The 16,666-nt window shown below is 37.6% G+C and overlaps 1 protein-coding gene across 1 annotated transcript; it reads left to right on the top strand.

Moving 5' to 3' along the window:
- The first annotated feature begins 1,475 nt into the window (after positions 1-1,475).
- Positions 1,476-12,115, top strand: LOC139468365 (myosin heavy chain, striated muscle-like). The gene is made up of 29 exons (XM_071250278.1): positions 1,476-1,673; positions 1,804-1,947; positions 2,364-2,520; positions 2,762-2,789; positions 3,084-3,189; positions 3,298-3,390; positions 3,590-3,653; positions 3,943-4,041; positions 4,286-4,389; positions 4,503-4,904; positions 5,171-5,341; positions 5,512-5,815; positions 6,270-6,343; positions 6,576-6,663; positions 6,913-7,030; positions 7,164-7,421; positions 7,628-8,093; positions 8,209-8,418; positions 8,557-8,702; positions 8,856-8,946; positions 9,168-9,224; positions 9,336-9,422; positions 9,589-9,755; positions 9,974-10,052; positions 10,231-10,476; positions 10,631-10,827; positions 10,970-11,063; positions 11,597-11,797; positions 11,963-12,115. The coding sequence occupies exons 1-29, from the start codon at positions 1,476-1,478 to the stop codon at positions 12,113-12,115; spliced, it is 4,602 nt and encodes a 1,533-aa protein (XP_071106379.1).
- The last annotated feature ends 4,551 nt before the right edge of the window (positions 12,116-16,666 follow it).

Here is a 16,666-nt window from a genome sequence, read left to right on the forward strand (position 1 = left end):
GTTTACCAAGAGCTCATTCTTACCCTTCTGTCGTGCCCACAACACAGCCCTACATAAAAACAGACTACTTTTCATACTGTGATAGACAACGGTGAATCATTTTAATTTATCACTTCGTTATCATTTCTACACATGCTCAACAAAACTTAATCCTACCAAACTTACTAATAGAATATAGAGAAACAAACATCATATCAAGAATATCCGTTCACAAAATTAGCAAGTAGTTCAAAGACATAAATACTTCAAATTTCATACTTCTTGAGACAAAACATATTTTCACCATTCTCGCTTGCGCCAAGAACAGTCAAACAATATATATGAGAGAGAAAGGAGTCTTGTGTCGTGACGAATGGAATGCCAAAATGGCAGGACAGCATTCCAAATCGCCGTGGCCATCGAAGGTTAATGTTAAAGTATAATTAGAACAGTCGTAGTGATACATTCGCTTTGAGGCTCTGTTTCGGAATGAGGAACAGCATGTCTTGTAAAACACGTGCACATCTGCCTTGACATAACCAGTACATGATCAGCGGGTAGCATGATGCAAATCCATTAGTCCGCATGTAGGTTGGTCCCATGTGGAGTAATGTTGAGAGATATCTGAATACTTTTTATCATTTGAATATATATATTTTTTTGTGAAGGAATACTAGTTAAAATATGTATTATAACACGAAAAGTTAAATAGTGCACACTTAGACCCTTTTAATACATCAATAAAAGCGTTAAGATGCATGCAATTACCATTATGGAATCATATATCCACATCACATCCTCACATACCAAATACATATTCATACATATATATATATATACTATGTATTTGAGTATATACAATCACTGTAAACTAGAATTCATTTTGAAAGTAAATTGTTGATATTATGTATCATTGTGTAAATTGTTTGAAAATGGTGTGCACAAAATACTGTACGGCCACAATCCAGGTTGTTACAGACACTGACATCAAGCTGTGTTAATGGATGCCGCCTTAACATGGTACAGTATTCGGTAAGGGGTTATGTCACTCGTCTGGCAATGGAACTTGACCAATCATCGTATGCAGCTTACGTAACACACCAAGCAAAGCCAGGATATAAAAAGGGTAGACTCTGTGAGGGGAACAGAACAGCCCTCGTTGTAAGTATTGAATCTGTTAGTTGGTGCTACATAATTACGTTATACACTGTCGATAAAACTGTTATCATTTGGGATGTTGATATATGAGACAGTCTATGAGAGAAGTGTATATCATACAATGTGCCTCGGAATAAATTTGAAGAAAGATAATGTATGTGAGGTATTAAAATATGTTATTAAGAACGAAATACCACAAGGATATTTAAGGATATATAAACTTGGAGTCGTGGCAATAGACAATATCATCAAGATGATCAAGATGAATGATATTTCTTTCCACAGAGCTGATCGACCGCAGTTTTTCTTGATTTCGACGTATTTCGACTCACGTCAACATGGCTTCATACGATCCGGCCGACCCTGAGATGCAGTATCTTGCTGTGGACCGCAAGAAGCTGTTGAAGGAGCAGAACAAAAACTTTGACGCCAAAAAATCTTGCTGGGCGCCCGATGCAGAGCAGGGTTTCATTGCTGCTGAAATACAGAGCACAGCAGGAGATGACGTCACAGTCCTCATTGTTGACTCCAAACAGGTGCGTTTATGCACTAGTTTTTTTTCATGTTCCACATAGTAATGTCCAGTAGAATAAGAACATTATTTCAAATATAAAATCATAGGGGTAGGCTTTAGAAGGACCTACATGAGAAATCCATCCATTTCAGACGAAGACGTTCAAGAAGGACGACATCCAGTCGATGAACCCCCCAAAGTACGAAAAGATCGAGGACATCGCCAACATGACCTTCCTCAACGAGGCCAGCGTTCTGTACAACTTGAGAGCCAGATACACTTCTGGGTTGATCTATGTGAGTAATCCTTAATGTGATGGATGAATGTGTGTACAAGATTATTCGAAGGCACTTTCTTATACATTACATATTATTTTCGTCATAAGACAATTCAATATCAAGACATAATAAAAGCGCTGTTTCAATGTTGTCTTCTCATCCCAAAATGAAATCATATTTTGAAAATTACTTTCAAAACTAATCGAAATCACTACCTTATATCATTACATATATTTTCGTCAACCAATTAAATACATATGATGAAATGCAGTTTCAATAATATCTACATAACGTGAAAAAAAATATTTGTGGAAAATAACATTGATCACGTTGCTTTGAATTGAATTAAAACTATATGATTTTATGAACAATGAATAACGAACAATATAACTACCTATTCAAGTATCACACTAATTTAAACCGCGTTGTTACAGACCTATTCTGGCCTGTTCTGTATCGCCATCAACCCCTACCGTCGTCTCCCCATCTACACCCCGTCCATCGTGGCCAAGTACAGAGGCAAGAGGAAGACCGAGATGCCTCCTCACTTGTTCTCCGTCTCTGACAACGCCTACCAGTTCATGGTGCAAGGTAATCATTGTTTACAACTAGGGTTGAATTATGATCACACATGTTCAGTCAGAACTTACCTCTAAAGGATGAATGCGTAACCTCATATGACAGAATATGCTGGTCGTGTGTTCAAATCCCTGGTTGGCCCAATTATGATTCTTAATCTGGTGGCATAGGACCCACGCTCAAACCTATTCAAAGCTAATGTTAATAACTACTCACTCATTCACTCATATAACATATTTGAATTTTATTTCAGATCGTGAAAACCAGTCTATGTTGATTACGTAAGTACATCAATATATCAATAATGTATATATCCATCAAGCATGTATATCAATCAGGACTGTATCAAATATGGGTGTTATTTCGTTCTTATATAGTTGTCTTAACTCCTGTTGTAATTGTTTTTTTCCATTTAATATACATTATCTAATATACTTTGAAGTTTATATGCTCTTCTTTCTGTTGTTATGTCCCTTTTTGCATCGTGTCCATTAAGTAACAGACAGATGTAATAGCATATAGCAAAATGTAGAGTACATTTGAAAGACATAGCAACAATGTGTTAATTCATACAGCGGCGAATCTGGTGCCGGAAAGACTGAGAATACCAAGAAGGTCATCGCCTACTTCGCTTTTGTCGCAGCTGCCTCCAAGGGAGAAGTGGAGCAAGAGGAAAAGAAGGTGAATGAATGTAGACATAGTAATATTCTAAATTCACAAAATTTCATCCGAATTGTTTGCCATTACCATAGGTAATTACATGAGTTCACAACTATGCTTTTGTTGCAGGGTTCCCTTGAGGATCAGATTGTGCAGGCTAACCCTGTTCTTGAAGCTTATGGTAACGCCAAGACGTCACGTAACAACAACTCCTCAAGATTCGTAAGTCTACATTTGTGTTCGATAGGTTTCATACAACTCGTCAATATAGAAATAACAATATTCAATCTATTGTATCGTACCAATATTCTTCATATTACTGTATATCGTGCTGAATAAATGTTGTTCATAGTGTACATAATTGTGGCTTTACAATAATAGCATTCATATTCTGGTAAATGGTATTAATTTATTTATTCAGGGAAAATTTGTTCGAATTCACTTCGCCTCTTCCGGAAAAATTGCTGGCGCCGACATTGAAACATGTAAGTAATCTTTCACCTGGATCTCGCAATGTCACATAGAGGTCTTACAGTTGATGTTTACGTTAGACAATGTCGTCATACTGGATTTATTGATAACAAAGCTTAACCTTTTAATAAAAACATCTAATGTCAGTTTGTCTTATGACAGATTTGTTTGATAAATCCTGACATAATAAGTGGTGTTTTATAATCTTTGGGAAGTCGCCACATATAAATAACATTTCATCAGTTTTGATTGTTTGTAATTTTTTTGATTAAACATGTGAAATATTGTTGCATCGAATAACAGATTTGTTGGAGAAATCTCGTGTCACCTACCAGCAATCTGTTGAGAGGAACTACCACATCTTCTACCAGATGTTGTCTGGAGCGATACCATCAGTTGCAGGTTAGAGACAACGACTTTTTTTATAGTATTTACTTGAACATCAATTGATATGCTTCACCAAACAAACTGAATATTCGCTGGCCATGTATAAAAATTTATAATATCTTGATTAAAGTCGAAGACATCAGCCTCTGTATGGTCACATTAAAACAATTATACTGACAACTATATGTTCAAGGGTGATGTGACATTTGTAAACATAATGCTTTCATTGCGTGTACTATAAAAGCACTTCTGATTTCAGAGACGATCGTGGCCAATCCCGATGCTGGTTTGTTCTCCTTCATCAATCAAGGAGTACTCACTGTCAACGGCATTGACGATGTTGAGGAGATGAAGATGACAGATGTAAATTGCTTTTGTGGTTTTACATAAGAATTAAATAAAAATCGCATATCATTGATTGAAGTTTCTACTTTCTACCTTTATTGTACAAATAAAAATCCTTATTCCGGTTACAGGCTGCCTTTGATGTTCTGGGATTCACTCCGGAGGAGAAAACTAGCGCCTACAAATGCACTGGCTCTATCCTCCACATGGGTGAGATGCAGTTCAAGCAGAAGGGTGAACAGGCTGAGCCTGATGGAACTGCTGAGGCTGAGAAGGTTTCCTTCCTATTGGGCGTCAACTGTGGAGACTTCCTGAAGGCTTTGTGTAAACCCAAGATCAAGGTTGCCATGGATTACGTGACCCAAGGACGAACCAAGGATCAGGTTCTCTATTCTATCGGTGCCCTGTCCAAGTCCCTGTATGATCGTGTGTTCAACTGGCTGGTCAAGAGAGTCAACCACTCCCTGGACACCAAGAAACCCAGGCAGTTCTTCATTGGTGTGCTGGATATTGCGGGCTTCGAAATCTTTGATGTGAGGATAAATGTTACTTGTGTAAATACGTTAAGAGTATTTGATTAGAAATCAAAGTAAAGATAACGTATAATATTCTAAATTATGAACAGTATTTTAGCATTTCATGGCTTCTTGTAATACTAGTAATGTGCTACTTCAGTCAATTGTAAATATTGAAGAAGTTAGGATATGCCGCACAGACCTGATAGTTCATATGTTGAAATTTGTATTTCTGATATGCTGAAACTTATTCGTTTTATCAGCATTTGTAACTTTGTTTCCAGTTCAACAGTTTTGAACAGTTGTGTATCAACTACACCAATGAGCGCCTACAGCAGTTCTTCAACCACCACATGTTTGTGCTGGAGCAGGAAGAATATAAAAAAGAGGGCATTGAGTGGGAGTTCATTGACTTTGGAATGGACTTGCAAGCATGCATTGAACTTATTGAAAAGGTTTGTATTGAATTTCATCATACTTGAAAAATACGTATTGAATCAATGTTTCTTGTCAAAATAATAATCGTTTTGCTTCATACTCACAGCATCAAAAAAGGCCTCATTCATTACATCCTTTTTGCTGTTGATCTTGTTGAGTTTTCCATCATGATTTTACTGTATTTTAGCCTCTTGGCATCCTGTCAATCTTGGAAGAAGAGTGTATGTTCCCCAAAGCATCTGACAAGACCTTCAAGGACAAACTGACTCAGAACCACATGGGCAAATCTCCCAACTTCCTCAAGCCTAGTAAATCCATGAAGGGTGGCCAACATGGTGACTTTGCCCTGAAGCATTACGCCGGAACAGTTCCCTACAATATCGGTGGTTGGCTGGAGAAGAACAAGGACCCTGTCAACGAGACCATTGTGGATCTTCTGAAACAGTCTAAAGAGCCACTTGTTCAGCTGCTTTTCTCTCCACCTGCAGGAGGTTTGTTTACACGAACACAGCCGTCTCTTCTTTTTGCAGATTGATTATTAAAATCACTGCAGTTGCTTAAATGACGTCGTGTCAATTGTCGAACAATAAACTCTGATATATATGAAACAATACATTATATTAATTTCATAACATGTTAATTTCAGTATAAGTATTGTGTTCTTTTGAAACAGTCTAAAGAGCCACTTGTACAGTTGCTATTTGTCTCCACCGGCAGGAGTTTAGTTTACACGAAACACTGCGCAGCTCTTTTTGATGATTGTTTCTCCATATCACTGAAGCAATTTACATGAAATGATGTCAATTGTAACTCAAGTAACTCGGATATTTAAAAAACCCTGTATATTACATTACATAATTACATTGAGTCATTTTCAGGGTCAGGGTTCGTTGTATTGTGTTCTAAGGTCTTACAATGACTGCATATCACCTTTTCACCATACAGAAGCTGCTGATGCCAGCGGTGGTAAGAAGAAAAAGAAGAGCTCTGCCTTCCAGACCATATCTGCTACTCACAGGGTATAATAAATGAACTGTTTTTAATGCATGAACAAAATGAATGATTTATCAAATGATATGTTTTTTTAATTATAGAGAATGCTAACGTTTACATTTGCGCTACCACATGTATCTAATACGTTTGAGTATTAAACTGATTTCAGGACTGGTTTCTTTGTTTTTCGTATATGTACTAAATGTAATACTAGATCTTCAAAAAGTTCTAAAATTGATAATGACGTTTATTCACCAGGAATCACTGAACAAACTGATGAAGAATCTGTACTCCACACATCCTCATTTTGTGCGTTGCATAATTCCCAACGAGACCAAGACACCAGGTATGGAAAACGAATGGACAATAGATTTCGTATTACAAGAGTAGTGTTAAACTTTTTTTGATATTTTGAAAGTTCAAAGCCCACTGCATTCAAACCAGTATTTGATTCTGAAAAATACGATTCATGGTCTCAAAGATGCTGGTCTCGTGCTCCACAAAGATAACAAATACTTATACTATAATTGAATCTTATCAAAATCGTTACCTTGTTGAATTTCACAGCTCCAATAACAATATCACATGTATTCAGGTCTGATTGACGCCAGTCTTGTGCTTCACCAACTGCAATGTAATGGTGTACTTGAGGGAATCCGTATCTGCAGAAAGGGTTTCCCTAGTAGGATAATCTACTCAGAGTTCAAACAGAGGTAGGTATAAGGTCTAATTCATATGTTGCTTATTCTCTTATATCCCATGATGCCGACAATGAACAACAATCTATTGACATAACGATGACATACCTGTAAGATATTTGATATAGAGAACTGATTTTGTTTTCAGGTATTCAATCTTGGCCCCAAATGCCATCCCTGAAGGATTTGTTGAGGGAAAGGTTGTGTCTGGCAAGATTCTAGAAGCCCTGGAGATGGGTCAGGATGAATACCGTCTTGGCAACACTAAAGTGTTCTTCAAGTCTGGAGTTCTTGGTTACTTGGAAGAAATCCGTGACGAACGTTTGTCGGTGATTGTTGCTCTGTTCCAAGCTCACATTCGTGGCTACCTGATGAGGAAATATCTCAAGAATCTCCATGACAAGAGGTATGTTTTGTCACTGCAAATCTGGCCTGAATATAATCGCAGAAAGAAATGAGGAACAAAAGATATATAAAAACTGTTTACAAATTGCTCAATGTAGAATCTAAAGAACAGTCATGTATTTGTAGGTAAAACAAGTTTAATTAATATTTATTGCAGAATATTATCCTCTTTGTTTTCTCAACACTACGTTCGTATATTGTTCCTAGGGTTGCCCTGGAACTGATCCAGAAGAACATCCGAAAGTGGCTTGCCATGAGGAACTGGTGTTGGTGGGGATTCTACACCAAGGTCAAGCCACTCCTCAGCGTTGCTGCTGCTGAGGACGAGATGAAACAGAAGGAGGAAGCACTTGGTAAAACAAAGGGTGAACTTGAGAAGGTGACACAAAGGTGCAAGGAGCTTGAGGAACAGAGCGTGACATTAACAGAGGCCAAGAACAACTTGTTCCTACAGGTTCAAACCCAACAGGATACCATCGATGATTGTGAAGAGAGGATTGAGCAGCTTCTTGGGCAAAAGGAAGAGACTGATGTCCAAATGAAGGAACTCAATGATCGTATAGTTGAGGAAGAATCTAACAATGCAATGCTGACTGAAAAGCAAAAACAAATGGACACTGAAATCTGTGACCTCAAGACAAATGTGGAATCCCTTGAGGGTGCAGTGTCAAAGGTAAATGTTTAATGACATCGGTAAGTCTTTTTGTTGTAAATAACACATCAGTTATATTTCAAAATATTGCATTAATGTTTCTGGCGGGAATTCATATAATTGTGTTTCTCTTCAGAGCCAACATGACATCAAGGCTAAGGATTCGCAAATCAGAGCTCTGACTGATGAAACTGGACAGTTGGGTGAAACTGTTACAAAGCTCACAAAGGGGAAGAAGGACGTCGAAGATCAACTTACTAAGACCAAGACAGACCTGGAGGCAGAACAGAGCAAATGTGCAAATCTCAACAAATTAAGGCAGAAGCTAGAAGGTGTTATTGTAGAGGTAGGACAGTTTCAGAAAGATAACTTTGGTCACTGATAATTTATTTATATATATGTTATATAGATACTATTTGAAAGGAATTATTTTTTTTTTATTCCAATATTGATCCAATATTTCACATATGTAAACCATTTACAGCTTGAAGACATGCTTGAACATGAAAAGAAGGTCCGTACGGATGTGGAAAAGACTAAGAAGAAGCTTGAACAGGACTTGAAAGTCTCCCAGAGCAACTGTGAAGATCTGCATAGTTTGAAGACAGATGCAGAGGAAACTATAAAGAAGTGAGCACTACTCGAGACAAAATCACTACATTGCACTATCTTATGTTAATAAATTGCTGTCCTATTCCTTTTTTCCTGTTACATGTAATAACTTTTTATCACGAGTCTTCACTGATGTTTTATTTGTGAACACGCTACATTAACTATTTCCAGGAAGGAGAAGGAGATCACTGGGCTCATGTCTCTGCTGGAGGAGTCTGAGACACATGGCAACCAACAACAGAAGAAGATAAAGGATCTCCAGGTAACTGTGATTCATAACTCAGATAGATATGTCTGATTTTAATTTCGAAGAAAAAAAGAACCAATCTGTCAAAAGAAAATCCAGTAATACATGAAACGTCAAATTGCTGTTTGAATATACGCTAAGACGGCTAAGAATAAATTAATGTAAATAATAACGTTTAAATATACAATTAATTCTCACCATTTCAACGGAATTACCAATACCAATTTCTTCTCCAGAATAATCTTGATGAGTGTCAGGAACAACTTGAATCTGAACGACAGACAAGATCAAAGGTAAAGCATAGTTTGTATGTCCAGTGTCCAGAATGTATTAATGTGCATATAAATCCATCATAACGCCTGTCATACAACACAATTATATCGTAATTATATTTTACCGTTTAGGTAGAGAAGCAGAGAACACAGTTTGCCAATGAACTGGACAACATGACACAGAGTCTTGAAGAAGCCAACTCCACCATTACTTCACAGGTAGGCTACATTTGTTAAAAGTGTCTTCGAAATATATTAAGATAACATAAAATAAGATAACACTTGTAATCCCCAAGGAAATTTGGGTTACATTAATCTACTATATTAGTACTACATTAAAGATGTGCAGCATGAACAGTATTAACTGTTTAACACGTTTCAACAGTCGGACGTCATCAAGAAGCGGGACACTGAGATTCAAAAGCTGAAGCACGACATGGAGGAAGCGTCATCCCAGCATGAGTCTCAGATTGCCAACTTCCGCAAGAAGCAGAAGGACGCCATGACTGAGATGAATGACCAGATGGAACAGCTTCAGAAAGTCAAACAAAGGTGAATAATATGAATAAATGTATTTTGTACGAGTATAAATGTTGGTATTAAAACGTATGAAATCATTATACTTACCCTCCCTCAACACCTATTCCCCACCCCATACCCAACCAAAAAATGATATTCAAAAAACTTACAGAAATTATATACGCTTCATTATTTAGGAACATGTAACGGTCATACTTACCTCAAAATACATTATGATTATAACTTTGCAGATTGGAGAAGGAAAAGAACCAATTAAAGGCTGAAACTGATGAACTTCAAAATGAGCTGGAACATGCCAAGAAAAACAAGGTAGGTCAGATATCACTGCTAATTAGAATATTTACAATATTATAAGGTATGTATAATATCCATAAATCGCAGTCAGACTCTACATATACTATTACATGTACATAAATATTTGACGGGCATATATATTCTCAATTCAATAAAAAACGTTTTAAAATGAACTTGTATGTTTCGTATACAGGGATGTTCCGGCGTGATGTCCAAGCAGATGCAAAACCAAATGGCTGAGCTGAACACCCAGGTGGAAGAAGCAACCCACAAGATCAGCGAACTGCAGACGGAGAAGAACAAGTTCATGGCTGAGGCCGCTGACCTTACCCGTCAATTGGAGGAGACTGAAACACGAATTGGAAAGCTTAGCAAGGAGAAGTCTTCCCTATGTGTCCAAGTAGAAGAGATAAGACGCTCCTCAGATGATGAACAAAGAGTATGTATCACATATCAGATGTGTATGAGACAGAAAGAACGCCAATATCATTTAGTTTTATTAATTATAGTCTAAATTCAATTCTTATTCTGCTTCTATCCTGTTGGCATGTGAAACATTTAACAGAACTTATATCTTACTTTTGTCTCCTCAGGTGCGTCAACGACTCCAGACTGAGATGAGGAACATGAACACTGACATGGTCAGTCTCAGAGAACAGCTTACGGAGGAGCAGGAGGCCCGGGCAGCTCTACAGCGCCAGCTGTCCAAGTCAAACCAGGAGATGCTTCAATGGAGATCCAAGTATGAGACTGAAGGCACTGTCAGGGTCGAAGAGCTTGAGGAGTCTAGGTACGGAAATAGAACGCTACATCATTTATTTGTGGAATCATGGAAAGCCGCGCTTTTATGCTAGATCGCTGTGCAATAATTGTTTGTTAAGTAAAGTTAGTACCAAAACAATCATGCATAAAGATTGATGCTTGATCTTCAGACGCCGAATCCAGATCAAACTTAACGAAGCTGAACACAATCTGTCCACCGCCATTGCAAAGGCCAGTTCGTATGAGATGACCAAAGCCAAAATGGTACGTTTTCGCCTAAAATATATAACATGGTATATGCCATGAAATTAGTGAAGTATCTTAACAAGGTTATTTAGTTACATTCCTACTTAAAATGATTCTTACTGCATACGTATACACTGAAATGGTGATAATTGTTTGTTTCCATCCCTCTGAAAAAGAATACATGTTTAACATCCAAAACACCAATACATTGAACATAGTATTCTTTTATGTGCGTGCGCATATGTAAAGAAACATAGCAAATCATTTGGAACTATATCATAAATAGGGCTGTTCATTCATGTCATTATATTCATACGCGATTCAAAAAGTTCTTTAGTTAGAGAAACTATCTTCTTAAACTTTGACTATTTTAAAGTTGACATTATATCATAAAGATGCCTTTACTCTCGTATGTTTCGGTATCGTAAATATCATATATTAGAAATGTGAAATAGAAATTACGCTTGCCATTGATGTATGGTATATGTACGATATAAAAACACACTCGGCTAGTAATCTCTATTTACATCATTGCATTCCTTCTTCCCCAGGTGAGAGACCTTGAGGATGAACTTGAGAAGGAACAGATGAGCCATGGTGAATCTGTCAAGAATTGTCGCCATAACGAGCGTCGTGTGAAGGAGATGACCTACAAGGTGGATGAAGACAAGAAGACCATTGACCAACTGCAGGGCATCATTGACAAGCAAAGCGGTCAGATGAAGCTCTACAAGTCCCAGTTGGCAGATGCTGTAAGTATGACTACTTTGCGCACAATACAAGGTTCATTCAATAATGCAAGGTCAGAACATAGTAATTATAGATTACATATTTACTTTAAGTTTAAGATTCAATCACACATTTGGCGAAAGTTTGTTTCACCTCACTCACTAATAATTGTTTTTTCTCCTATACAGGAAGAGATGGTGGCTATGAACATGAACAAATACCGTAAGGTGAAGCAGGAGTTGGAGGAAGCTCAGACCAGAGCCAGCATGGCTGAGGAAACCATGGAAAGCTACAGTAGGAAGACTCGCACTTACAACGCCTACACCGATAGTTCTTACTAGATCCAGTTCATGGACAGGATCAGGATGAACTCTTTCGGCATGTATGTTGTTGTATAGAAAGACCTTCAACCACCTCCTGGACAAAGGCTAGGAGGAGGCGATCTGGAATAGAAAGTTGCAAACATGAGAATCGGTGTTTTTTATCTAATTTATTTGGTGATATGTATGCCATTCATGAATTCAATTATTCATTGAAACTGCTCAAGTCGGTGTACATTCAGAGGATCAGAGCAATATGTACATCTAATTAATATAATACCAGTCATATAATATGCTTCCGTGAACTGAACGATGCTTAACAGGGTAGTTATAAATGATTATTGGATACAACTCCTTCCGAATATTTATATAATTTATTCACCAAGCCTTTGAAAGACATTTAGAAGTGATACACATAAGGAAGAGAATTTATGAATGTCAGCTTCTTTATTATGAGGAACACAACGTTTCGGAGTATATGCTACTCCTCAGAATAAAGAAGTTGACATCCATAAATTCTCTTCCCTATTCATTCACAGTTGTAATATTCAAATACTGTCTCTAATGTATGCAATAAATATATATGTATATAACTTGGAATGAGTTTTTGTTATGGTTTGAAATTAAACATTGTTCTTTGGACGATACAACTGGCCATGTGTACCCTCCATGTAACGAAGTTGTGTGACACGTAGAGTTTGGGTTTACAGTAAACTACGTTTATATGAACACGCTTATAACGAAGTGGTGGATACAACTAGCTGATCTTTTTTGTCCCGGCCATTTGCTGTATATACGTTGCATATATGCTTATAACGAACAACGATTATAACGAACTAAAATAAGCGGTTCCTTTGAGTTCGTTTTAACCGTAGTTTACTGTATTTATCTAACTTGGCTATTCACTAGTTTTCTACCTCCTTATGACATGATATAAGAGATATGTTCAGACAATAAAAACCAACTGCAGTGTACTAGGTCTATGGTGTGGGCATTACACACTCATCACACATCATACGTCAGACCGATGACGTTCTCGCGTCCACTGACTGTTTGTTGTTAACATCACAGTCAGCAATATTTTAGCTATTTCACGGGGACCTGTGAATAATCGAATCTAGAGCAGAGAAATCATGCCAGTGATGATATTATGCGCAACGTCACACACAGCGGGGGTATGATAACCCGGTCACAGAACTTGAAATTCCGATGTATTTAGTCACTACGACAAGCATAGCTTAACTGACCTGGAATATCTGCGGGGGATCATCTAATGTGTGATCTAATGAAGTGGAGGGGCGGGCGGGTAGCCTAGTGGATAAAGTACAATGTGTGATGCCCATTTCTGGTGTCCCCCGCCGTGATATTGCTAGAATATTCCTAAAGACGGCGTAAAACCATACTCACTCACTCACTCTAATGAAGTGGGTGAATTTTCTTTCGATAATTTCTCAGTTAGACGATACCACATCCCATCAATGTTACTGTTTAAGATATCAATTACGACGGAAACATAGATCTTGACATAGGTAGGTTTTGTTTGTTTTTGTAAGTTGTTTAACGCCGCACTCAGCATTATTCAAGCTATATGACGGCGGTCTGTAAATAATGGAGTCTGGACCAGACAGTCCAGTGATTGACATCATGAGCATCGATCTACGAAGTTGGGATACGATGACATTCATTCATCAAGTCAGCGAACCTGACCACCCGATCCTGTCAGTCGCCGCTTTCGACAAGCGTAGTCGCTTATGACGGCAAGCATGATCTGAAGAAACACCCGGATCTTCACGGGTACTTCCACGCTGTATGGAGTTGCTGAAAAAATATTCTAAGCCGGATCTTCACGGGTTTCACGGGTGAATAGACAAACACATATGATCCGCCGAGTACGGAAAATGAGCAAAAAAGCACACCGCTGCAACCGAGGCACTGTTTTCGTGATTCCTTTGGTTCAAGTTCTGTTAATAAATGCCATTTGATTAAAATATTCAAAACACTATTTCATCACATCTTCGAAATGAATGAATGACAAACTTCGAATGATAAGTCCAGTAAACTTACTTGTCTTTGTCTTTGAACTCGGTCGCTTTTCACGTCCGAAAACTCACTTACTTACTTCATCCTACTTGCAAATTCTGTGACCACCAAGTGGAGGATGAAGTTCACTTTTCAGCTTTAAAGCTGCTGCTACTTTAATGTTTAATCGCAGAAATTTCACTGTACAATAGAATATTTTTCAAATTTTATAATGATTGTATTGTATTACATATTTTAGCATTTTTGTGCTTTTATTATGAATATGTTTGTATTCTATTGTCTCGTAGACCATTTTTGGTCGGACACACACACACACACACGCACGCACGCACGCACGCACGCACGCACGCACGCACACGCAATACCACATTTAATTTAGCAAAGGCAGAACGGTAACTCCGGGGCATACAGCTCTTGACATAGTTTTCACTGCACAAACAGTCTTTACAAACCTATAAGGAGTTTGCGTGTTCAAGTATGAGCATTATTTTTCCATAAAGGTTCCTGCCAGTTTATTAGATATTTTCCCATTAGAAGCACACAGATAACTGAATGTAACCAGATGTACAGTAAGAATAACAAATTACACACAGGTAATTAGAAACAGAAACAGTTTATTCTCTCCAAACCGCCGGCGGTGGCACGAAAAACATACTAAAGAATAAGCATGTACACATAAAGTATTAATATGTGACATGATGACAGCATGTCATGCATGGACATATTGTTTCTTTTTTCTTTTCTTTTTTCGTACTGCTTTAAATATTTCATCGATAAATGAAGCACAGAGGTAATGGCACCAGATGTACAGTAAGCAGAAGAATTAAAAACTTGTGACGAGCAGATTGGGTAGTAACTGAAAGCCTATTGCTTTACTAGATCTTCATAGGCAGGAGAGATATTTTTTCTTTTTAATTCATTCCATAAAAATGAATATTATCGACAGTTAGTTAACTTGGCGTAGGAGCCGCTAGCTGTTACATTCCTCAAATCAGCTGAACGGCCCTGTTATGGATTTGTAAGAGTAAAAACATTTAACGTTTACTAAAATCAATCGGAGACAATATTATAATCGTCCTCGCGATCTGTCGATTGCAATTAGGGACATGGATGATGATGCGTTGACCTATTTATATTATTCTACTTAAGATACACATATGCATTTTAGATACTGGACTGAAAAGAAAACTGGAAAACAAAGCATCAATTATTAAATTACCAGCAACTGTGTTGTTTTAATCGTGGTTGGCTACTGTGATCATTGACAATTTCAAACAGTAAAGTAAACTATATTTTTTTAAGGTAATGTATTTATACACCAAATGTTTATTTGAAATAAAACATAAACACGCTGTAATTTTCTCATATATAGTTATGCAACAATGTCGAGGTCGACGCCAGAATTCAATCAGAATGTCAAATTTCCACAGAACTTGCAGTGCAGCAAAAAGAGGTTTCATAGTAATAATAATATAGGGCATTTAATCAGAATTATGTTGAGAATTTCAGCTTCTGAATGCGATGTTTAAGCTGATGCAGGTGCGTGTTAATGCTTCCAAATTAAACATAATTATTCATCGTTATCTCTGTGTACGTCTGTACATGTCTCTCTTTGACTCTTTTGGTGCAAAATTAGGGTATCAGCTTTGATAAATTGAAACACGGAGCTAAATACAGACAGATGGTTTCTTTAAGCGGCATCATGGGTATACATACCATATTAACATGGCAAAATGTACATCACTACATATATGCAAGCTACACCATGAAGACTTATATTATGAGGCTATATCATTATACACATGTACGTAAAAATGATTTGCTATTTATATATACTGGTGGAAACGAAAAAGGATAGAATGAAAAATATCAGGAAAGAAGCTTTACAGTCAGTACATTTGAAATAGCGCGAATACAAATTCAACACATGTCAGAATCAAATGTTGAGATGCGTTTGTGTGCGTTGTTTCCAAAGCATATTTGGTAGACAAGACTGGGAACCCATGATAGCATATCATTTTACTGTGTCTAAAACTAGGTGTTCTCTTATTCATTTCCATCAGTGTATGTATTACATGTTCAGTTACTTTAATTTCCTTGTTTCTCTGTTGGAGTGTTCTACATACGAACTTACATTTGTGATTAGAGAGACAGGTGCGATGAGTGATAGTAACCACAGACTGCATGTTTTTGTCACCTAAAAAAGAGCAACGCATGTACGCGTCTATCATGGTGCGTGTCACATTTCCTGTATTGTACATATAGCAAGAATATGGGTGAGTGAGTGAGTATGGTTTTACGCCGCTTTAAGCACTATTCCAGCAATATCACGGAAATGGACTTCACACATTGTACCCATGTGGGGAATCGAACCCGTCTTCGGCGAGACGAGCGAACGCTTTAACCACTAGGCTATCCCACCACCTTCCGTACATATATGGAACGAACTATCACTGTGAGGAGCTGACCGAGGCTAATTTGTCGGGGACTTATGTGATCTTGGCTCCATATCTTAAAGAGTAATCTGTGGCA

Source organism: Haliotis cracherodii, unplaced genomic scaffold, assembly GCF_022045235.1.
Source record: "Haliotis cracherodii isolate W230 unplaced genomic scaffold, xgHalCrac1.p SCAF_2, whole genome shotgun sequence".
Taxonomy (NCBI): Eukaryota; Metazoa; Mollusca; class Gastropoda; order Lepetellida; family Haliotidae; genus Haliotis; species Haliotis cracherodii.

Excerpts from the sequence above, each read along its gene's own strand:
- LOC139468365 (XM_071250278.1), top strand. The coding sequence starts at position 1,476 with ATGGCTTCATACGATCCGGCCGACCCTGAGATGCAGTATCTTGCTGTG. Across the intron at positions 7,031-7,163 it reads TACTCAGAGTTCAAACAGAG|GTATTCAATCTTGGCCCCAA; the intron begins GTAGGTATAAGG and ends TTTTGTTTTCAG. Across the intron at positions 7,422-7,627 it reads AAGAATCTCCATGACAAGAG|GGTTGCCCTGGAACTGATCC; the intron begins GTATGTTTTGTC and ends TATTGTTCCTAG.